This window comes from Megalops cyprinoides, chromosome 23, assembly GCF_013368585.1.
Source record: "Megalops cyprinoides isolate fMegCyp1 chromosome 23, fMegCyp1.pri, whole genome shotgun sequence".
NCBI lineage: Eukaryota > Metazoa > Chordata > Actinopteri > Elopiformes > Megalopidae > Megalops > Megalops cyprinoides.
The window spans coordinates 22,665,323-22,688,449 of NC_050605.1; the positions used below are offsets into that span (position 1 = coordinate 22,665,323).

The following is a 23,127-nucleotide window of genomic DNA, read 5'->3' on the forward strand; positions in this document are numbered from 1 at the left end:
GTCCCTACAGCCTATCACTGACCCCCGGGAGGAGAAGCATCCTCTGTCCTCTGCTGAGTCCTGCAGGTCGGGCGGTGTACGCACGCCTGCCTTTCTCCAGCGAAAAGAAGCCCCCAAAATCGAGGCGTCCGAGAGCGTTCAACTCCGCCCGGCCTTCACTCCTTCCTCTGATTCTCTCCTCCTTCTTGTCCTCCTCTTTGCCCAGCGAGAGAGAGAAAAAACCCTTCAGAAGCAGTCCAGAAGCAGCCATCACCCTGTCGCACACCACACCCTCCCCCCCCCGCCCCTCCCCGCACCCCCCCCATCTCAGTCCTGACCCGGCTCGGCCTACGTGGTCCTCAGGTTGGGGCCGCCTGGGTTGCTGACGGATTTCTGCAAAGTGCTGATGTGGAAGCCCTGCAGAGAGGCGGGGGCCACGGGCGGGTACTGCCCCAGGGGCTGCGAGGGGGCCAGGGGCCCGGCCTGGGCGTGGCCCCCCGAGCCGGCCCACTGGCCGCCATAAGGTGCAGAGGTGTAGCCGTACTGTGGCGCGGGGCACAGGGAGCCCTTGCGGGCCCCCAGCGAGGTAGCGGGGGTGTTTGGGATGGGGGCGTGGCCGCTGAGGGAGGAGGCGATGCTGGGGCACAGCTGTCCCGGCGCAGAGAACTTGCGCCCCATGTTGGCCGGGGGGATCACCTGGAAACGAAGAGGGGAGACGGTTACCATCGCCATGGCTACAGCCTCAACAGCTAACACCCTGCTCTCTGCACTGCAGCCCTGAGGAATACTTTCTGAAGCCTTCAGAGCACCGCTGCCTGCCATGGGCTCCATCCGCAGGCCGACCCGGCTCGGCCACTCACAGCGCTCACTGCCTCTCCTCACTGCAGTGCGTATATCAGCGTCCCTGTGTGACGGGGGGTGGGTGGCGTACTGGGGGGGTTGGGGGGGGGGGGGGGGAGGTTGCGGTTCTCACATCGTAGGCGTGTCCCTGTGTGACGGGGGGTTGGGGGGGGTATTGGGGGGGGGAGGTTGCGGTTCTCACATCGTAGGCGTGTCCCTGTGTGACGGGGGGTGGGTGGGGTATTGGGGGGGTTGGGGAGGTTGCGGTTCTCACATCGTAGGCGTGTCCCTGTGTGACGGGGGGTGGGTGGGGTATTGGGGGGGGGAGATTGCGGTTCTCACGTCGTAGGCGTGTCCCTGCGAGGCCGGCTGCGGGTGCGACTGCTTGGAGCCTCTCTTTCCCTGGGACAGGCTCATGGCGTCTCGGGCCCAGTTGTCCACCAGCTTGTGCAGGTCGTCGGTGAAGGTGCCCTTGCGGCTCTGGGGCAGGGTGGTGGGCGGTTGGTTCTGGTTCTGGCCCTGTCCGGGCCCGCTGACTGTGTTGGTGCTGCTCGTCCCTGCAAACACAGAGGGGCAGGGAGAGAAGTCACGCACACGCAGACGCAGACGCACACACGCACCAAAACCAGGCTCAGTGTGAACACGATGAATCCGCAAACAAACCCAAGCATTTCAAAGGAAAACCTGCAAAACGAGTGCACCTGTAAATCCTCACAGGGAGAAAAATTTGCCCTGAATGCAGCCCTGATCTACAGAGGGTGACTAGCAAGCTGGAGGAGCTGTCCCTCATACCATGATGCTAAATAGCGATACCCTTTTTGTACAAGGTGGTGTGCTGAATTACCCACACTACAGATATGAGAACATTACCCTGGAACAGTTTGGATCAGCTGAAGAGAAAGGAGAAACTGGTGTCCTCTTGACTAAGGTCCAAGTCTAATCTCACACAGTAGTTCCGCACCAAGACACCAGAGGGAGCCCCTGCACAACTAATGCACCGAACATCAGCTTTCACTCTCCGTGCTGTCGCTATGGAACAGTATGTTTGTTTAACAGTAAATTTCTATTACTTGTGGACTGAATTACACTCTGAAGCTGTTTATTGATGTGAAGAAGGAATCTGACACCAGTCTGCATGCTGCATACAGTCCACAGCCCTCAGAGCAGAAATGATTCCTCACGGTATCGTTAACAGCTGATAACTTAAGGCAGGGGATGAACTTTCTGAGTAAGAAAATACAGGTACACAGTTAAGTAAAGCCTTGACTTGACGAACAGACAAGCGTTACACAGAGAGGGGGCAGCAGACGGACTGTGGCACTGCACTGAGCACGGGGTGTTAGGACACTGCGCTTTGCCCGGGGGAGACAGAAGCAGTCTGCAACGTGGTAGTCCTGATGACAGCCAGCGAAAATACCTCAGCCCCTTTTCTGACCCGCCACACCCACAATGCACTGCAAGCCTGCGGTCGGGGAGCGGACACGCATGCCACACTGACCCACAGCGTCGGCAGGGCAACGCCCCCCCATCCAATCAGAGCACAGCAAGGGGCTGACGCATTTCAGGGTTATTTCAGCTGCACAGCTCAAGACACAGAAGCCGATGGGAGCCTCAGTGAAACCCGGGGGTCGGACTGGCGTTGTTAGAGGATGAAGGAAGAAAAGAAAATGCAGGCAAATATCTGGCATATCTGAGAAAATCTCTGAATTCAGCACAAGGGAAAAAAAAGGCAAAAGGCAGCTCTGAGATTGCAGGCGAGGACGAAACAGGAAGCAGAGAGGCACCGTGCAGTGGCTGCGGCTCCACAGGGAGTCTGGGTAATGTAGTCCACAGAGCAGGCCATGCTGGGGGGGAGATGGCAGCCTGAGAGCAGCCTGACTTCAGCATTCACTGGATGACCTCTGTTCACTTTCCCTCTTTCTGTAGCACCGATAACCCGGTGTTCGTTCATACGACCCTGAAATGCAGATTCTCTACCTGCCTGGCGAGAACCTGCTGGCCTGCCTGCGCACAGATAAGATAACCGTATCAATCTCTCCTTGAAGAGGGGGGGGGGGGTGGGAACGGCGCCGGAATGTTCTGGAGCGGCCTGCTTTAACGGGGTCTACCTGGAGCCAGCTGCTGAAGGAGTTTCATTACCACCTGCAGTTAAAGACAGGAGGCATTAAACGCAAATAGGATCACGGGTGTCTGAGGAGAGCGGGATGCATCTTAAAGGGATCAGGGCCAGAGCGCGGCTTCGAGTCTGGGGGGTTTAATTGGCTTGAGTGTAATAGGATGAAGGCAGAGGCAGACGAGCCTTAGCTGCATTAGCGCGTCTGACTGGGGTGGCCGGCACGACATGGGCGCGGCAGCGTCTGACTGCCTGAGAGAGGGACACGGCGTCCAGCCTGCGCTTCAGATACTAACGCTCACTGCGGCACGAAGGAAACGGGCTCCCAGAATCAACTATTAAAAATTAATTTAAAAAATGAAATTAAAAATTCTTTTTTTTAAATTAAATAACGTATTAAAACATTGCACAGCACCACCTACGGCAGGAAGTGTGGGTGCTGCATAAAGGGCTGTTTGGCACGACCTGTGTGTAGCAGCCGAGCTGAGTGAGGCGAGCTCAGAGCCGACCCCGATTCACACTCTCATTCTGCAGGGGTCATCAGTGCAGACATGCTTAAGTCAGGCTGAGAGACCGCAGCGGCCCCTCTGAGGGGGGGGCAGCCGCAGGCCAGGGGGGCGCGGGCGGGGGGCGGTGGGGAAATGTTAAAAGAGAGATAATTACTACAGAGCTGGTTGCAGGGGCACACTTTTTTCACCATCTTCCCTGAAGCATGGAGAGAATATCAGGATTGGAAACAGTCAGTGTTAATCACCCCGTCAACAGCGCACCACTCCTGGGAGTGTTTCAGAGCATGCGCGCCTCAGTGCTGACAACACGGTCCTCTCTGCAGCACACCCCCCCCACCCCCCACTGCAGGCACACACACACCACCCCGCACCCCGCACCCCACACCCCACACCCCACACACACCCCACACCCCGCACGCACGCACGCACACCCCGCACTTCACTGCACACACACACAGACACACACCCCCGCACCACACGCACACACACACACACACACACACACACACACACACACACACACACACCACCCCGCACCCCACACCCCACACACGCACGCACTTCACTGCACACACACACAGACACACACCCCCGCACCACGCGCACACACACACACACACACACACACACACAAGGAGGAGGGGTGGAGTGAGCTACAGGGAGGAGCTTAACATCTGATCAAGCTTTACATCCAGAGGCCAGAGGCAGCTCCTGCCCACATGTCACAGTGAGGGGGTTCAGCTCAGCCTGGGGCCTGTGCATCCAGCCAGTGCAAGGCTACACTGAGAGTAAGGAAAGAGCCATCTGCTGCTTCCTATAACCACGGCGGCCGTGACACCGATACCAACCCTGCTGCCCCGGCCCTGAGTGCGGGCCACAGCAGCACAGACACCGCGCTGTTCACTGGAGCAGAGGCAGCATGGGGGAGGCCATGAATCTGTCAGAGACAGGGGGAAATATCTGCTCTCAGACAGCTGGGAGAAACAGCACCCGTTACAGGTTGTTTCAGGACCAAGCAAATTTCCTGCACCATCGGAGAGGCCATCATTACAGTAAACGACCGCAAAGGCAGACTGATCTTTCCTTTCTCTCTGACTTTGGAGGAAGTCTTGTGATTGGCTGAACTGATGGGAATTCAGGCTGAGGTGAGATATTTGATGCAGAAACAGACATGGCCATTGCCAGTCCTGCACACAGGTAAACACATACAGGAGCTCTGGATGTAAAGTTTCCAGATGTCTACATTAACACTTGTATCAAACAAGCTAGCTAAACCTCATACAGGCAGTCAGAAACAAAAGAAACCAAAAAATCCCTGTAATGATCCATTCCAAAAAGAAGGTTAATCAAAAGAAAGAATGAGACTGAACTGAAAGAAAGGAACCATAGTGCTGGTTTGGCAGGACTTGTGAGGACAGGCTTGGTCATTCTGGAGGCTCTGTGGTTTCAGAGCCCTGAAAGAGCGGATATTAAGGGGTCTCTAACACATGGTCCTCTGTCTGTCATCACAAGCCCACACCACTCTCCATGGAGACCCCAGTGCAGAATCCACGAGCTGTGTGCTCAGTCAGAGGGAGCTGGCAGCAGCATGGTGCAGTCCCCTCTCCTCCCAGAGCACCAGATCAAACTCTAACCCTCATGGATAACCTGCACTGTCCAGGTCATTGGTGAATATAAACTGCCATCTGAGCTCTGCAGTTTATAAGGGAAAAAATGACCAGGGTTTGCATTCATCAGTGTTCTCCACTGACACAAATATCCTGCAGCACTGCCATCTAAATTACCGCAGAAATTCTGCAAAGTAACGACTGCATATGTGCAGGAAATCACTTTACCGTAAACAGTTTTTATTTCCTTTTAATTTCTGGTCAGTTTGAAGCAAGCCTCCATACACTGACCAATGCAAAACCTTTCGTGGGAGGGGCGGCATTAGGAATGTCAAAGTGGGAGGGGCCAGATTAGGAATGCTGGGGTGGGAGTGGCTGGATTGGGAAGGCAGGTGTGAGCAGGTGTGAGCGGGTGTGGGGGAGAGGGGGACGGTTTCAGAGCTGGTAGAGATGCGTGAGAGCGTGGTGAGGAGCAGCAGGACATAGCAGTCTGCTGTTCAGCGACACATAGCGCTAACGGCCCCAGAAAGTACACACCCTTGTTACCACGGCAACAGCATCCCGGATACGGGTCTGAGGGAGTCAGCAGCCTCACAGAGCTGCAGTCCCTGGAGACAGACGGCAGGAGAGGATGTTCTGCCGATAAAACCTCAGGCCACCGTTCCGTTTGCGGAAAGGCTGGTCTGGGGTCAGCTGCCGGCACGCGCTCGCTGTGGTTTGCCCTGCACAGGCATTCAGCAGCAGCACCTCCTCTTCCAAAGCCCACTTTACTCCACAAACTTTTCCATTACCTGCCCCCTGCTTTCAGCGAACCTAAACATGGCCACCCTGACCTAAAAAGCATTCCTGCACCTCGCTGTGAAGGTTTAAGTGCTGCTCTTACACTCTCATTCCCCACCAGGTCTGAGAGAGCGTGTCCTGTGACTCAGTGCTGCAGCATCTGTCCACACTCATCTCAGGTCCACACCGACGGCTCCAACGCCGTGCTAATCACCCAAACTCATCTGCGTCCGCTTTCAACGCAACTCAAGCCTTAAACAGCTAGTTACTGATCTTGGAGGTTCAGCAGGTTAGGAGGTTCCAGAGGTGGTTTTACCTGCCGTTTTACCTGACCTCTTCCGTCAGCAGAACACTCCGAAAACCTTCACAATCCTGGGAATTCAGCTAAATGGCTACATTTAACATCAGTGAACATCAGGTCATGTTAGCTCTTAAGCCGCCATGAAGCCAGCTGACAACTGACAATTTAAAAAGATCAGGTGGCTAATTCTGTGCTTCCACACGTACACAAACGGCAAAGTGCTAACAGGCAGCGCCTGCTGCCTCGTTATACTTTTGTGCGCCTGTGTGCGCGTGACTGTGCGGGTTTGCCGGAGAAACAGTGGCACACAGTCCTTCAGAGCAGCCTCTAGCACAGATACCAGCCCTAACCTCCATTATCTCACAGCCATCTGGATGCCTCTGCCTGGTTATGCCAACACTCTGGGGGAACCGAAGCAGTCCGCTTAACACTCCGTAAAGGCGCCACGTCCGTGTGTCTGTGTGCATTGTGGGATTCATGGAGGTAAAGCGAAGGGGAAAATTAAGTGTCCATATGTAGCACAATTAGATTTAAGTGATCCAAATACATACTTCAGAGATTCATCTCCCCTGAAGGGAAATGGTGAAGGTCAAGGAGAGGGATTTTTAATGTCCTGCCACTTCACCGTCAGCATTTCTGTAACATGGGACGATCCTGACTGGAGTGTGACAGTATCTGATACATGTATGAATTAATTAAAAATTAAATGATGCAGGAGACCAGCGATGATGAAGTTTCAAAACACCAAAAAAGAAGAAGAAAAAACAGAAACATTCACATGACAGTGAAGGAGAGAGACAAGGAAAAGCGTTACACACAAAGAGCCAAGCAGGGCGTACTCAGAAATCGGGTCCTTCTGCCACCTGGTTTGAAGGTCACTCTCTCCGACCCACAGCTGAACTTTACACAGCCTGTGGCACAAAACAGGAGAGAGAGAAAAAGAGAGAGAAAGAGGGAGAGAAAGAAAAAGAGAGAGAGACGTACACAAATACACAGTAAGAATGGTACACAACTCATAAGCTATGACCAGCAGGAGAGGAGGTGGAGGCGAAGGAGAGAGGCGCTCCTGAGATATGAGGACAGAGCTGAAGGGAGAAACAGTGCCCCCTGCAGGCCTGTGCTGTCAGAACGCCACCGGGCACAGCAGGGAGGCTTTTCCACAGGAAACACTAATGCACCACCAGCTACGCAAGCTAGGGGGCACTAGAGATCACAGAGAGGAGCAGGAGTTTGGAACAGGCATTAACCAAGGAGCTCATGCAGTCAACACTGATGCAAACTGTTCTAACGTCCACCACTAACCAGCAATCAGCTAATCTACTGAGGACCAGAGTCAACACCGAGACAGCCTCTTCAGCAAACAGCAACCAGCAAAAGTAAAGAGAGTACATGACAAAACCTAATCCTGTTTCTGGGAAGTAAACCTCACCATCACCTCACCTCTCTTCCTCCTGTGCAGCTGTACCCAACATATCTGTGTGCAACACGGAATAACCTCACACACACCTGTGTGCAAAGCGCACTAACCTCACACATCTGTGTGCAAAGCAACCTATCCTCACACACACCTGTGTGCAAAGCGCACTAACCTCACACATCTGTGTGCAAAGCAACCTATCCTCACACACACCTGTGTGCAAAGCGCACTAACCTCACACACCTGTGTGCAAAGCGCACTAACCTCACACACCTGTGTGCAAAGCAACCTATCCTCACACACACCTGTGTGCAAAGTGGACTAACCTCACACACCTGTGTGCAAAGCAACCTATCCTCACACACACCTGTGTGCAAAGCGCACTAGCCTCACACACCTGTGTGCAAAGCAGACTATCCTCACACACACCTGTGTGCAAAGCGCACTAACCTCACACACCTGTGTGCAAAGCAGACTATCCTCACACACACCTGTGTGCAAAGCGCACTAACCTCACACACCTATGTGCAAAGCAACCTATCCTCACACACACCTGTGTGCAAATCAGACTAACTCTTAACAGTGTACTCCTGAGAACCTCACAACACATGCGTGATTCTTCTGTCTGTGCTCAAATTACTGGGATACTTATCCTAGAGGCACAATGACCACTTCACCTGAAACACCACCACCACACTGCACTGCACTGAGAGTTCCTGGATCTCAGCTCATTACTACCCGCTACAAACTAAGAAACACAGTTATGCACCCAGAGAGCACTGAGAAACTTCGGGTGTTTTCGAGGCTTGGCCTTGTTCAGGAGCTGGGACAGTGGAGGCAGGCCTGTACGCTCCCTGACAGCCCTGCCACAGGACATGACGCCCCCCATTAACAGCGCGAGGAGTGGCAGGCTAACGCGGGCCTCAGGCCTGGGACTCGCGGCGCGGGGCCTACCTTGCGTGGGGGCGCACAGGCTGGGCATGGACAGGGCGGCGTCGCTGGTGTAGGTGGAGCACAGGTTCTCGCTGGAGGGGGAGGGTTTGAGGGGCTGCAGCAGGGGACTGCTCCCCGACTCAGGGACCCCCCCGGGGGGCAGCAGGGTCTGCTGGGCTGGGAACACAGAGGGGGCGCTCTGTGCCGATAAAGTGCCTGCAGAGACCACAGGACTGGGGGTCAGCAGCCTGCCACAAAGCACGAGTAATCCAGCCCAGCTACGCCACAAGGCTGCATTATTAATAACGCAGACTGGCTGTGTGTCAGGGTGATTAATTCACTACATCACAATGTGGGCGGGACACGTCACGCATCCGGCCAATGAAAGGTGTGGGTGTAAAATGTGTGGGAGGAGCTGGAATGAGCTGTTCCACTGAATGAAATGCCCTGTGTGCAGAGACGCCGCAGAGGATGCAGTTCCGGTACCTGGCTGCAGGGGGCTCTTGCTGCCCTGTGAGCTGCTGCGGCTGGACTTGTTGCCCTTGCTTTTGGTGGGGCGTCTCCTGCGGCCAGCTAGGGCCACCACCGGGGGGATGACCACAGGGGGGGGCACCTTGCCCAGCCTGGCGAAAAGGGCGTCGATCTCCTCCTTGTGCCGAGTGTGCAGGGCCTGGATCTCCTTCATGTGCCTGAGGGGGGGGGGGGGTAATACCGCTCAGTCACTGGACACACCCACAGGGGCTGGAGACACTGCACATCACTGACACATTCACACAAGAGGCCTGGACTCAAGCCTTTCCTCTCTACTGTACTGTATCATCAGGGACTGACTGACCGCTTATCCAGCACCCTGAGAGCAATGGTTGCTCTCCCTCTCCTGACGCTGAAGGCCAGCTTTCGTTGGCCAGTGAACCTACTTTTCCCGCAGCCGGTTGACCTCCCTCTTGAAGTCCTCGTCCTCGAACTCGGAGTCGTTGTCACTGCTGACGTAGGAGTGGAAGGAGTTGTTGAGGCTGGGCAGGGAGCTCTTGGAGTCGGGGCTGAGGGCGGGGCCGTTGGGCAGGGGGGGCTGGGGCTCCGCCGGGGGGGCTGGGGCGGGGGCGGGGGCCTCGTCCTGGGCGCGGCTCACAGAGAAGCGGCCCACCTTGGTGTCGGCGTTGGTGGTGACCTGGAAGCGGCCGATGGTGGTGGGCTGAGGGGTGGGGGCGGGGCCGGTGGGCGTGGCCGCGCGCTGGGGGAGGGGTGGGAGGCCGTCCACCACGTCACCCCCGCCACTGCCGCTCCTCAGGGGGGAGGTGGCCTTGTGCAGCGTGTTCTCCGGGCTGGAGTACGTGGAGGAGGAGGAGGAGGAAGAGGAGGTAGAAGAGGGTGTGGATGAGGAAGAGGAGGAGGAGTCGGTGGTAGTGGCCTGAGCGTGGCTGGGAGCCTCTTCAGCGGCCACAGACACCTGGATGAAAGGGAGGGAGGGAGGCGAGGTTTTGGTCGGTCTCTCCTGAGGGCCGTTTGGGGACACAGACACTGACAAGGTGGTCAGAGGACGCGCTGCGTGGCTGACACACAAGTGTGGAATTTAGCTGAAGAGAGAGATCTGAAGGTACCGCTGCTGCTGGAACTCACCTGGAACCGGCCCAGTTTGAACCCTCCCGTCACGGGCGCGGCCGAAGGTTCACTCTCTGCAGAGAGCGAGAACGGCACTGAAAGAGACACAGGGGATTAACGCAAAGCGGGGGGGGGGGGGGGGGGTTCCATCATCCACCTGCACACACCGTAACTACTGATCCTGTTAGTGATGAACCAATGACTCTGAACTAACATTAGTGCACTGATTGCGTAAGGTTATGTCTGAGGAATGCCATAAGGTTAAACCACTATTCACAATTTCCCAAGGTAAAGAACACTAAGGTGTGCAGTCATGCCTATTAGCTGTAACGACCGACACCAGCATTTTAAAAGGTTAGAGCTGCTAAAGAGAGTCTGAACACACCTGGCTGTCCACCGGAGGGCATTCCAGTCACCGAGGGCTTCAGGGAGAGAAAGTATGATTAAAACAATTACAGACACAGCAAAGGAACTGAATGCCTTAAATTTAACCCCACATTAGAGGCGGGGTACACCACCGTGGGGGCGGGGGGGTGGGATGGGGGGTGCTGTCGTACCTGTGCCGTGACGCTGCTGACTGGGACCGTCTCTGGGCTCAGAGCCCGTCTCAGCTGGGCATCCAGGTCCTCCAGGGGCTGCTGGGACTTCACAACAACACCAACCAATCAGATTCAGCGACACACAAGCCCTGCACACACTTACCATACATAAAGTAAAATCTCTGTATATGTTTTTCATGTCTAAAATTGCTGCAAGCTCTATTGGAAGTCTTTGATGGCAAGTCAGAGCTATGATTAATGACCATTTTCCACTCTGAGATTTAGAAGTGACACCAGGTTGCAGTTACTGCCTGGCGTCTGTACAAGCATATGTCAAACGTGCTTGTTCACGTTGGTTTTGAGCCAAGGCTCGCTCAGGGTATTTGCAGAGGAAAGGGATCAGAGAAAGACCCCCTGAATGAACGTGGCTTCTGAAGGCACTGTATGTGAACTGAGTCACGCAGAGCCCATATGATCAAACAAAAGTACAAAAAGTACAAAAAGTACCACCAAAACACAGAAATTAGAATATCATAAAATAAATGTTCCTAAACTAAGACAGCAAGCAGTAAAAATACCTAGGATTGGTTTATTTCTCTTGAATATCATTTTCAAATTCATGGTAGCTGTGCCTTATCTAATGCCATTTAATTATTTTACATCATAAACCAACAGACTGCTTTGTATATGGTCTTCAATTCCTTTTCCCCACAAAACAGTGTATGACCCTTCCGAGCCACCGTACCCTCCACAGAATGAGGCCTGGGCACTGCCTGTCACAGAAGCGCCAGTAAGAACGACAGCTGTGTCATAATGGGAACTGAAACTCCAGCGTGCCGTACGCCGGCCAGCTCCTCGCCTCTCAGCGAGCTGTGTGTATCTAACGGAGGGGGAATCTGCTGCAGGATCGAGCCGATTCCTGCTCTTTCTGAGAGAGAAGTAAGGTCTTTCAGAAAGCCGGCGGCGAGACGGCCTTAGGGGAGAGAGACTAGAGGCGGCGGCCCAGGGAGGTGCCAGGCCCGGCGTCTCCCGCGGTCCCCGCCTGCTGGAGAGAGAGCCGCCAGGGCCAGCAGTTAGAGAGAGAAGCTGCGCAGCTCGGGAGCATGCTCCTCAGAGGGTTTAGAGAAACGCTCAGTCATGCACTCTCTGCTCTGATCACAAACTGTTTTGAAGAGAAAAGGAAGAGAGAGAAAGACAGGGGGAGGAGCGGAGGAGGGTTTGGGAGGTGGGTGTGAGGTCATCTCTCAGGGGGGTGGAGAGGCACCTGAGTTAAACAAGGTCCTGGGAAGGGTGACAGATGCTCTGTGGGTGGAGTGCCAGCTTGCTCTGAGCCAACAGGCAACACCTGATAACGGAGAGGAAGATGAAAAAGGTGCTTTATCACAGGACAGTTAAAAAAAGACCAAGCAATCAACGCCCTGCAGACTCACTGTCTACAGGAACCTGTGGATCAACCTCCCAGTACGGGGGAAAGTCCAGAGTATTACGGAGCTATGGCACTTAACAATCTCTGAGTAAACTCACTAATTTTACTTAGTGTGAATTCCAAAAGGTTGTTACTAGTTTTCTTCTCATAAATTTTGACTAAATTCTATTAAGAACTAGATCTCTAGCAGGCGGTTCATGTTTAAATTCACTGCCCCAAAGCTACAGGGCTGTACTACCCTGAAGTCCTGCCTCCAGGTCACCTCAGAAAATGGATTGCTGGAGAAGCAGACATCAAATGTACCAAACTACTGATTACGGTACATTCACACTACTACAAATTGTACAGCGGAAATGTGTCACTTCGTGTTTCGGTAGAATCATCTTAACACAGTGAGTCAGCCTTATGGGTTCAAATACAACTGGAAGAGAAAAAATAAGTTTATTTCATCTCTAACTGCCCTGCATGGAAAGTAGTAACATTACATCAGTGAAGGGAGAAAAAAGTACATCATGCAAGAGAGTTCAAGAACATGTTCATTCCGGAAAGGGTTAGGAAACCAGGCACTGATTTCAGCCAATGAGGAGTTAAATACAGGCTGTTAGGACAGGAAGTTGGCACCGTCGCTGGAGTGAAGACGCACGCTCAACAGTTAAAGATTTCTCATCAGTAGTGCTAACGAGAAAACCCAAACCCAACCATGTGACCAAACCCCACACCAGTCGCTACACAGTTTTCACCCACTTCATTCAGTATTACTCCTGCAGTGTCTTAGACTTTGCTTTCCACACATTACACAAATGATCTGTAAGTATCCACCAAACCAAGGCAAAGGATTAATAGTAATTAATTTTTCTGTTTCTTCGTGTGCTTTAGTATGAGACTCGGATACCCTGAAACGCTTCCTCTGTGGTTGTTTTAGACCGCTATGCGTTGGGTGTAATGCTTAATGTTCTCAGTGCTGACAGCAAAGGCCACTGAGGCAGGAGGCCAGGCTGACTCACCGGGACCCGGGACAGAGAAGGCTTGGCCGGGGTGGTCTGGCCGTAGCCGGCGGGGGTGGCGGCCTGCCCCGGGGTGGCGGCGGGGGTGGAGGTGGGCTGCCCGGGGGGCACCAGGGGCAGGCTGGAGGGGGGCAGAGGGGCGCCGGTGGAGACAGAGGCGGTGCCGGTGGGGGAGGAGGTCCCGGGGACGCTGGGGGGGCCGGCGGGGTCGCCGGTGGCGTCGGGCTGGGCGGAAGACAGGCCGGAGCCCAGGTCGCTGAACAGGGAGCGCAGCTTCTTGTCCAGGGCCAGGATGTCGTCGATGCCGGGCGCCTTGCCCTGCGGGTCGCTCTCGCACTCGCCGCAGTGCGCGTGGCTCTGGTTGGCCATGGTGGCAGGTTGAGGCTGCGTGTGCACCAGCGTGGGCTGCACCACCGGGATGGTGGATGTGACCGGCTGCAGGGCCGGAGCCTGGGGCAGCGCGGGGGCCGCCGTGCAGGGGACCGCGGGGGCCGCCAGCTGGGGGACCGGGGCCACCGAGGTGGCCGCAGCCACAGGAGGCAGCTGGGATGATGGAACAGCTGTGGCGGGGGCCGCGGCGGGAGGCAACTGAGGTGCCGAGACAGCCGCGGTGGGCGCCGCGGGGGGAGGGAGCTGGGAGGAGGGAACAGCCGTGGTGACAGGAAGCTGTTCCGCGCTGCCCACACTCCCGCTTCTGCTGCCGCTGACCAGGGGCTCTGACGCTGAGGGCACCAGCGTGCTGGCCAAGCTACTGCCGATTGGCTGCTGCGCGGGAGGGGACGTCAGCGGGAAGGAGGCGGAGCTGGGAAGGCTGCCTGTGATTGGAGGCTGAGGCACAGCAGGTGGAGACATGGAGGCAGCTGGAACTGCGGCGCTGGGAGCCGTGGCAACGGCGGGCTGAGTGACAGGCAGAGAGGCCTGGGCCGGGTGGGGGGGCTGGGCCTGGGAGGCGGGGAGAGGAGCAGGGATGGAGGAGGGGAGAGGGGCAGGGATGGAGGCTCCGCCCACTGCTGCGGGGGCCTGCTGTACGGTGGGAGGGGGCGAGGCAGAGGCAGGCGGGGAGAGTGAGGAGGGAAGGGAGGTGGGCAGGGTGGGGGCAGGCGTCTCTGGGGCCTGTGTTTGGGGTAAAGGCGGGGAGCTCACAGGGGCGCTGGGAGCGCTGACGGCCGCGCCGGTGTCCAGCGTGAGCCCGGTCCCTCCGGCCGCGCTCGGCATGGCCAGGTGCACCGTGGGGGGTGCGGTGCTGGGGCCCGGGTCATACTGGCCCTGCCGCATCTCCGCAAACGCCTGCTGCAGACTCACCGAGGAGGCAGACTGAGACAGGCCCTGCCCTGCGGAGATCGCCGGGGCTGCTGGGAAAACAGACGACACAGGGAGAGTCAGGAATATGCCCCTCCTCTCCCCACCTCCCCACTGCCCACAAGGATGCTGGGTTTAGACCCAGAACCTAATGCTCTCTGCGCTTAATTATGTGCACTTGTGTGTGAGATTCAGCTCCTGGCATGAGGACAGTATTCAAAAGGAACAGTGCAACCTGCTGAAGGTTGTTAGGAAGTGCAGACTTTTAAACGCTGAGGCTTTCTCACCAGGGCAGCTCATCAGGCTTTACAAAGAGGCTTGATTTTCTACTGTTGCGAAAACTGATGAATGTGTCTGTAATGAGATGCTTATGAGAGACACACAGACTTTTAACTGGCTGATGTGTCAGCCTAGAGTGGCTACTTACAGCTTCAGGTTCATGAGCTAAAATGCAATAACCTGATATCTGGCCATCCAGTCAAAAAGGTGACATTCATTTACCCAGAGAGTGAGCAGCACTGAGATTCAGCTCAGCAGGCGGAGCACTGATGAATGAGTGAAAAGCTGCACTACCAGAGTGCAGAGAGACAGGCTGTGACATCACAATGCCGTCGTAATGATGTCACTCACCTGCTGCGGGGGCCTCTCTGGGGGGAGGGGCCACCGTGGGTGAGCTGAAGAACTGGTCCTTCAGCCGGGACTCGGGCACCGGGCTGACGATGAACCTGCGGCCTGCGGAGTGCACCACCTGTGCTGCCGCGTTCTGACTCTCACCTGCGGACACACGGCAACGTCAGCTACCTCACACCACAGCGCAGAGCCAGGCCAGCACGTTCACATCTGAGCGGCTCTTTGCCGCTGATGTTAAATTACTCTCATGTGTGCATGATTGCCCAGGGTCTCCATCAGAGACCGTTAACAGGCAGACGGAGAGACGACCCCGTGGAGCGCAGCCAGGTGACGGTTTACCTGACTGGAGGGGAACAGAGATCGCAGGCACTTCCTGTGCCAGGCCGCTCCCCATCTGTGGAAGAGTGACAGGGTGAAAGTCTGGAAAGGGACGCTGGGCCCTGTGATGCAGCGGGCTGGTGGCTCCTGCACTGCCTACCTGGCTGTAGCCCTCCTTCATTCCTTCCCTCTCCAGGCCCCGGTCGTCCGCCATATCGATCACCTCCCGCACCTGCTCGATGAACGACTCCCGCTCGCTCTCCAGGATAAACTCGCTCTGGACCTGCGGCCGCCAGACTCACATTACTCGACTACCCACAATGCACCTCTCCTCCCGCACTCACGTCATCTCCACGTCACAGATGTGAGATTATGAGCCAGTGAGATGGTAAAATTGATTAAAAGGCTTAAACAGAAGCACAGTGCCTCCATGAACTGAGTGAGATCTGCATTCTCACAAATTGACTGTTTTGTATAGGTTCATCTGAAGCTCAGATCTGGCAACAATCTCTGCACAATTAGCTTTGCACAAGACTGCAAGGGAAAACCTAGAGGGCACTGGGTTTGAAGTGGAGGTGAGAAAGGGCACCACATGATAATTTACCATGATGTGTGCAATTTCTTCCGGATTATCTCCATCCAGGTCAAACTTGAAAGTCACCATTTTCCTGTTGTGCGTTTCCAGCTGGCACTCAGCAACTCTGTCGCCCATGTTGGAAATCTGAAAGGAATGGTTGTGAGGGATCAGAGAGCATCCTTCAGACTGACACGGGGAAAGAAGCTGCAGGTTTCACTGCCTGTGTTTAATCAGGGCTGACTGCTCTGCAGCCAGTGTGAGCCCCCCTCCCACCCCCTCCCATGGCAGTGACGGAGCTCTTACATTGAGGACGTTCAACTTGGCCTTGCTCATCTTCTCGTGCCGGGACCGGCTGCGCACGGACCTGCGCTGGTGCCGCTTGGTGGAGCGGCCCTCGTGCCGGCCGCCCGTGGCCGATGCCCCCTCGTTCCCATCACTCAAACCCGACGCCACGTCAGAGTGGCCACTGGGAGGGAGAGAGAGAGAGACAGTGTCAGACGTCACTTCCTTAAATGGGCATCCTGGATGACAAATATAGCAGTTATATTTCATGTACATTGTTATTACAAGAGCAGATTCTAATATTACAGACTGTATTTGTTAACAATTCCGTAATATTTAATATTACAGATTTTATTGTTATTCTGTTGCCTGTCTGTTTTCTTTAATGGTTTGCTTAATTCATTCGATTTCTAAATGTGCCGCCAGTGGGCTGCAGTTTCACTGTAGGTGTCCCAATTTTCCCCTGCATGGATGAATGCACTGCCACAGGCAGCTTAAATTATCTTCATGACCTGTGAGTCCTCACACAGTGACTGCCTACAGTGAGAACCCAAAGCTATAATCTCTGTATAATAAACACCCTAACAGCGCCCCCCCCTCCCAAACCAGGCCGTTACCTCTCCATGGAGGAGGGCACTTGCGGTGTTTGTCCTTGCGTCTGATCCGATGGCACAGGCTGAGAAACAGGCTGGGGTGCCTGGAACGGTGAATGAGATCATTCAGCGACAGAAACGCAGCACACACACTTAAGAAGAAAAAGATCCACACCAACGTCTCACACCAATTCCTTTAATGCGGGTGGGCGGAGGGAGGAGAGGGATAAGAGAATGTAGGGAAGATTGGAAATGGGAAGAGGAGGCTGCAAGGGTGAACCAGGAAATATCCATTTTAGAACTGAGAAATGGGGAAGAGAGATTAGCAGTTTTAGCTCCAGAAAGCTGAAAGCCTGCTGAACGGATCTGCCCGCTATCTGCAGTGAGTAGAATTAAAAACAAAACGGAAGACAAGTTGCCTACAGGATCTATTAACGCAAAGAGAGGTGCGACCTTGCAGCCAACCAGCCAAGCACTACCGCTAGCTACAGCTACCTAACAGCTGTGACAGGAGGCCAGGTCCAGCCACATGCTTCAGTAACCGTAGGGATGGGATGGGGGTGAGGGGGTAGGGGGAGGGGCCAGGCTCTCGGGGGCGATACCTGGTGAGAGGAATCTCCTGTTTGATAGGGCAGCTCTGCCGGGACAGGGCCGGCGCGGGTGGCCGGCGCGGCAGGCGCCAGCTGTGGAGGCATCATTTGGGGCGACAGCGGGGTGCCGGCGGGCGGGGCGGAGGGCGGTGCAGCGGCCGAGGACCCCGGGGCCGCCGCCGCCATGGTGACCGGCAGAGAGGGCGGGGGGAAGCCCACCTGCGCCATGGAGACATGCCCCGATGAAGAGGGAGGCTGAGCCAGAGCGTAGGGCTGGGGGAGGTACGAGAGGGCAGGCTGGGTCAGAGTGGGGGCGGGGCAAAGGGGGGCGGAGTCCCCGTGCAGGGGAGGGGCCACTGGCAGCGACACCGGAGGCTTCGGGATAAAAACGCCCATGGAGGAGACAGACAAGAGACGAAACGGAAAATAAAATCACTGCACAGATCACACTGGGACCAAAAAAAAAAAAAGAGGGCTGGGAGATTCGGGGGAAGGGTGGGGGAGGGAGGAATGCAACAGCTTATCAACAGCTTGTGCAAGGTTCAGGGCAACCGGCTGGGGGTGCATGAGGCAGAGTCACACCATGCACATTAGCAACCACTGCTCCCGTTACAAAACGGCCAGTGCTGAAAACGAGCCGAGGGGCTGCCCGAATACAGAGGGTCCCCGTCTGCTGCACAATCACAGTGAAACGCACACGTGCGATTCATAAAGGCCTGCAGTCTCAGGCTGAACGACGTTACAGGCCTGCTTAACGCCACAGGGCCAGAAAGGCTCCCATCACAACACCGGAAAGTGAAGCCCTGCTCCGCCTGAAACAAACTTTAAAGAGCAGATTGTACAAACCATGCACTTAATGCAAGAGGGTAGACAAACACCACACACAGCACTCCACAAATGACCAAAAACACAAATTAGGGTAAAAAAAAGTGCTATTTGTGTTCAGCGAGAGAGGAAAAGACAGAAAACTTTCTCACTGAAAACACAAGCCAGTGACAGACACCATGCTGGTTTTCCTGCACACAAACTCGCAGTGAGGGCTGTTTGGCGACTTCCCCAACACATCAAAACGCACACCAACACCACTATCGGGGAGGGGGGGGCCTAGGGCAGCTGCGAAAACGTGGTTATAGCACACACGACCCCCAGGGGGAGTGAGAGAGCAGGCCCGCGCCTCCGGCCGGGCCGCTGCAGTACCTGTACCAGAGACAGTTGGGCGGCCTGGTAGAGAAAGTACAGGCGCTCGACGCTGGGCGACGGGGACAGCAGGGGGGAGCTGAGCTCGCTAGCACACAGCTGACAGCCATGCAGCGCAGGCAGCATGCGGCACACAACGCACAAACAACGAGAGACGTTAGAGAGAGAGGCTGGGCGCAGCGCGCAAATCTCATTACAACAGACAGCACACACTTTCCCTGGAAGTGCATACAGTTCATACAACCGGTTATCGCTTCTAACTTCACACGGGTAAAATCCGTTGTTTTGCGGTGATTCCGCGCTGTGTTTGAGCAATGTGGTGGATCACTGAATGATGTATGTAGAGGGATAGTGCGCTTGGCTCTCTAACTCCTCAGCTTTGCCTTGTTCCTGTGTGTCCACTGTGAGCACTTCTCCAGCACTGTGACTGGGCATGTGTAAGGCTTGTTATTACTGTGGTATATGGGGTTCCCTACAGGGGTAAGATGTGTACATCGTTCAGCAATAACCCTTCCCCTACTTCATCTGCCTCATCTAAAAAGTACATTCAGTTCCAAAGAGCCGTCTGCAGACCGCTGAATGGAGGTTCATTTTGCCGCAGATGTTTCCTGTAAAGGCTCCTGGGAAAGACTCCAAGAGCCAATTACACGTGCCTGATCCATCACCCAATGTTACCCGCTAACCCATACCTTTCTTTCTCTGTGTACGTCTTTTTTCTGACACGGTGCATGTGTGAGACAATGAGTCTATTGTCTATCTATTATATCTATACAAAGCTGTATCTGTTACCTGTGTGGGCAGGGTGCCAGGCTGCAGCTGGGTCTGTGAGGCGCTCTGTGTCACAGCGGCGCCCCCTGTCTGCGGCTGCTGGAGGGGCAGGGACACCATGGGCTGGGAGGAGGGGGCGAGAGGGGCCTGCGCAGGGGCAGCCTGCAGGAGACAGACGGGCACATTCAGAAAGCTCCCCACACCCCTGCCGCACATTCCCGCACGGGGACACGAGCCTCTCCGTACTGACAAACACAGCCCTAACCCAGCACCTCCTCCCACAGCCACGGCCGTGTGGAGCCCCACTGCTTACACTCAGGGTACAACACACACAGAGGGGCTCAGACTGCTCTCCACACCCGACTAATGCAAAACCTCCTGCAAGACAAATTCGCATGGCCTTAAAGGCACTTACCTGGTCTGCGTATAAGATAACTATCAAAGCTACCCCTCTCTACACGCCCCATCACTCCACAGTTACAGATCTCAGCTTTACAGACAGTCACTGTGCAGAGCTCATGAAACAGACGGGAAAGGAAGCAGAGAGTCGAGAGGGCAAGGCCATGAGTGAGAGCAAAAGAGAAGGGCGCTTTTGGAAAGAATAGCTTTTTCTCTACCTGCGGAGGGAGCGCTGTGACGTAGTAACCTCCATACTATAAGAAACAAACACAACACAGGGTAAGAGAGAGGCACCATGGCGGTCCACAGCTTTCACAGGCAGGAGAGAAGCACCTTCCCCGGAACAGAAACATGGCCGACGTGTGTGTGTGTGTGTGTGTGTGTGTGTGTGTGTGTGTGTGTGTTCTGAAGGGGTAGCACTGCCCTGGACTCACCGGTCTCTACCAGCAACGTCCCATGATGCAAAGCTGCAGGCCTGAGTCAGAGCACAAACACACACCCAAAAGGTACTTCCCTCGGACTGTAACGGGGGAAAAACGGGTAAAAGGGGGTTACCTGCTGGGGTACGCTGGGTCCCGGCTGGGAGCTGGGGGCCAGGGGGACAGCGCTGGAGGACTGTGGTCCCGAAACCTGCGTCTGCTGCAAGGCCGAGAGAGAGAGGGGCGGGGACGGGGTGGAGAAGAGTGACAAAATACAGAATCAGCACAAGATCCATGGATGTCATGAGCACACACACTCACACATACACACACACACACGTACACACACATACAACAGACGTCTCATCACACTGCATCTGGACACTGTGCATGCATACACAAGCCATGGTCTCTCTGAGGTGCAGTCTCTCTCATTCAGATCAACTGCGCGCTTGTGTATACACGTACACCAAACAACAGAAAAAAAAAAAGAATCAGTGTGTTAGTTTGAAATGAGTAGGTTTCATGCGTGTGAATTTCTACATGATTCTTTGCTTTGTGACACTACCGTTGGAGAGCACAGAAAGCCATGTCATGTTGAGAAATGTCTGGCAAAGGAAGACCTGACACAGGTAAGGTTCAGTATCCGTTCTCTGGACTCCACCCCCTCTGCATAAACCGAGGGTGGCTGCTAACTGACCAACCCTTAGAAGGCTGCAGGCAAATATACTTGTTCTTCTCACACAAGTATAATTGCGCCAGGCTGACCACCTACCTCACCCCTCCTGTCAGATCGAAGAACGCTTTCATGAAAAGTAAGAAGCTTTCGGAGCGACAAGCGTTAAGCACCTTTAGCGGTTAAGATCAAATAAAACAAAATAAAAATAAAACAGGAAGAGAGTAAAGAGGCGCTCAGAGCAGAGAGGTGGGACTGCGGAATGATGTGCACTCTCCCAGCATTCTAAGGGTTAACCACTGAACTGTGACCCTCCTGTACAGAAAGCTAGGCTCCGGTGACTCAGCAAAACCCCGCTAACTGTGGCACAAGCTGCGATTTCACACTTGTGTACCGCTATTGTGATTGGTGCCCTTGACAAAGACAACAAATAATAATAAAAAAAAACAACAAAAAAGTATTTTAACCATTTCCAGCCAACTGCATTAGAGTAGATTTGTATAAACAGTACTAAGAAGAAAAAGAAGACTGCACTAAGGTTAATTTTATTCATACTTTCAGGAAAACAAAAAAACAAAATCAGAAATTTACCATTAAACCTGTCTAAAACCCCCACCTTTTGGTGTATGTTTCTGTGTGTTTGATTACAGCAGTCCTCAAAGTCAACGTTGGCCACGTTTTAAGACAATGTGAGCCCAATTTCTACCCCTGACAGGTAGTGACCCCTGTCCTAGTACTGGCTACTTTGGCTCTTCACTGCTCAGTGATTCAGAACAATTACTGATGAATTTTTCTCCTCCAGGCCAGGTGAACTTTGGGGCTGTATGCACAATATACAGAAATACAAATGTATAGTGTGCATAAATGCAAACACACATTTAACATATATATATATATAAAATCATTTACATATATGCACATACACACAAAACTTTACTTACGCGCATAGATTGATATACAAAAAAGACAACAAAAATCATAAGTTCTGAACAAATATGTGAACACAAAAACTGTCAACTGATCTTGGACAAAACTCTTAAAAATATAACACGTGACAGAAGGGGATTTATTCAGCAGGTTTAACTCAGTTTTCCTCTGAGCTTTTCCTACACAGAGAAACGTCTGTCGAAAAGGAAACCAAGGGAAAGCAAGAGAAAAAACGGCTGGAAAGGGTTAAAACCCACAACGACGAGACGAAATCAAGTACTGAGGGGGGGGTGTGGTGGGGGGAGAAGAAGAGTGGGTGGTTTAGTACCAAAGGCGGGCCCTGGGGCGTCAGGGCAGAGTCGTGGTAAGAAAGGTCGGGCTGGAAGGGCGTCTGCCGCGCCCAGGAGGCGTGCAGCATGTTGACGGTTGCCGAGGCGTCGGAGGGCGGAACGAACAGAAAGGAGGGCTGGCTGGGGGGGTGGGCGTCCGGCGCGGTGCTCCCGCTGTCCGCCGCGTAATACGAGCTGTGCGGGATAGACTTGGCGGCCGAGGCTTCGCCAGGGGGCGCGCCGCCGTGGGGGGGCGGGGAGTGGAACTCGCTGGCGTCGGAGGAGGCTATGGAGTCGCTGGAGGGGTCGGGGCTGCGGTCCTTAGGCGCGTGCAGCAGCAGGCTGCCCGGGGGCAGAGGGAGCTCGGGGCTGACGTAGCTGTACAGTTCCTCGGTGACGGGCTGCAGCCGTCCGCACAGGCCCGGTGGGCAGCCCGGCTCCTCCAGGTTCAGGTCCATGGAGCCGCGGCGGGCCCGGTACAGTCTGGAGGCCAGGAGGCCGGGGTCCGTCGGCACGTTGTGGGCGTGGAAGTCGAAGACGCCGCTGGGGACGGGGTCTCCGGCGTGGGCCAGAACGGGCGGCGCCGAGTGTGGGAAGGAGCCGGGTGGGTAGCAGGGCTCGGCGGACGACGCGGACGCGCTCATTGGTGGGAGAGGTGGGATGGGGCTGTGGGTGAGGCGGACGTGGCTCTGCACGTGCGGGTGCAGGTAGGCAGGGCCGGGCTGGGTGGGGTCGTACCCTAGGCCCGCAGCCGCGGCGGCCTGAATCTGCTGATGGAAGTTGAGCTGGTTCAGCTGGTGTGCAGTCACTGGGTACCCGCCATACGCCATGGCCTCGAAGTGGTCCAGCAGCGCCGCCTGGTTCAGACTCAGCCTCCGCACCACCTCCTCCTGCGGCTGCTCCGGCCGCGCCTCCTTGTATCCGTACAGCTGCTCGACCTGTCCAGCCAGGTGCAGGGGCTCGGCCATGCGCTGGGGGGCAACGCCCGGCAGCAGCAGCAGGGACGGCTCTGCCCCCCCGCCCAGCGGCTCCACCCCCGCGAATGGGTGCAGGCTGCTGCCGTAGCTCCTGTAGGC

At 55.1% G+C, this 23,127-nt stretch overlaps 1 protein-coding gene across 9 annotated transcripts in view; it reads right to left on the bottom strand.

Annotated features, from left to right (window-relative positions):
• Window positions 1-322: 322 nt before the first annotated feature.
• LOC118770536 (serine/threonine-protein kinase WNK1-like) overlaps window positions 323-23,127 on the bottom strand; it is an 85,421-nt gene continuing 62,616 nt past the window's right edge. The window contains exons 10-32 of one of the 9 annotated variants that reach the window (XM_036518271.1): window positions 22,051-23,127; window positions 20,256-20,339; window positions 19,919-19,954; window positions 19,323-19,463; window positions 17,349-17,555; window positions 16,771-16,850; window positions 16,175-16,337; window positions 15,899-16,015; window positions 15,455-15,577; window positions 15,316-15,370; window positions 14,977-15,120; window positions 13,048-14,399; window positions 11,882-11,962; window positions 10,636-10,722; window positions 10,464-10,500; window positions 10,097-10,173; window positions 9,397-9,926; window positions 8,966-9,168; window positions 8,501-8,695; window positions 6,948-7,040; window positions 3,596-3,637; window positions 1,162-1,376; window positions 323-675 (exon numbers count right to left, since the gene is read on the bottom strand). The exon at window positions 22,051-23,127 is cut by the window's right edge and continues 189 nt beyond it. In XM_036518271.1, coding sequence (XP_036374164.1) covers window positions 328-675; window positions 1,162-1,376; window positions 3,596-3,637; window positions 6,948-7,040; window positions 8,501-8,695; window positions 8,966-9,168; window positions 9,397-9,926; window positions 10,097-10,173; window positions 10,464-10,500; window positions 10,636-10,722; window positions 11,882-11,962; window positions 13,048-14,399; window positions 14,977-15,120; window positions 15,316-15,370; window positions 15,455-15,577; window positions 15,899-16,015; window positions 16,175-16,337; window positions 16,771-16,850; window positions 17,349-17,555; window positions 19,323-19,463; window positions 19,919-19,954; window positions 20,256-20,339; window positions 22,051-23,127 — 5,487 coding nt within the window. In that variant the 3' untranslated portion in view covers window positions 323-327. Of the gene's footprint in view, window positions 676-1,161; window positions 1,377-3,595; window positions 3,638-6,947; window positions 7,041-8,500; window positions 8,696-8,965; window positions 9,169-9,396; window positions 9,927-10,096; window positions 10,174-10,463; window positions 10,501-10,635; window positions 10,723-11,881; window positions 11,963-13,047; window positions 14,400-14,976; window positions 15,121-15,315; window positions 15,371-15,454; window positions 15,578-15,898; window positions 16,016-16,174; window positions 16,338-16,770; window positions 16,851-17,348; window positions 17,610-19,322; window positions 19,464-19,918; window positions 19,955-20,255; window positions 20,340-22,050 lie in introns of all 9 variants that reach the window. The other 8 variants (XM_036518268.1, XM_036518269.1, XM_036518267.1 and 5 more) reach the window with 8 other exon arrangements.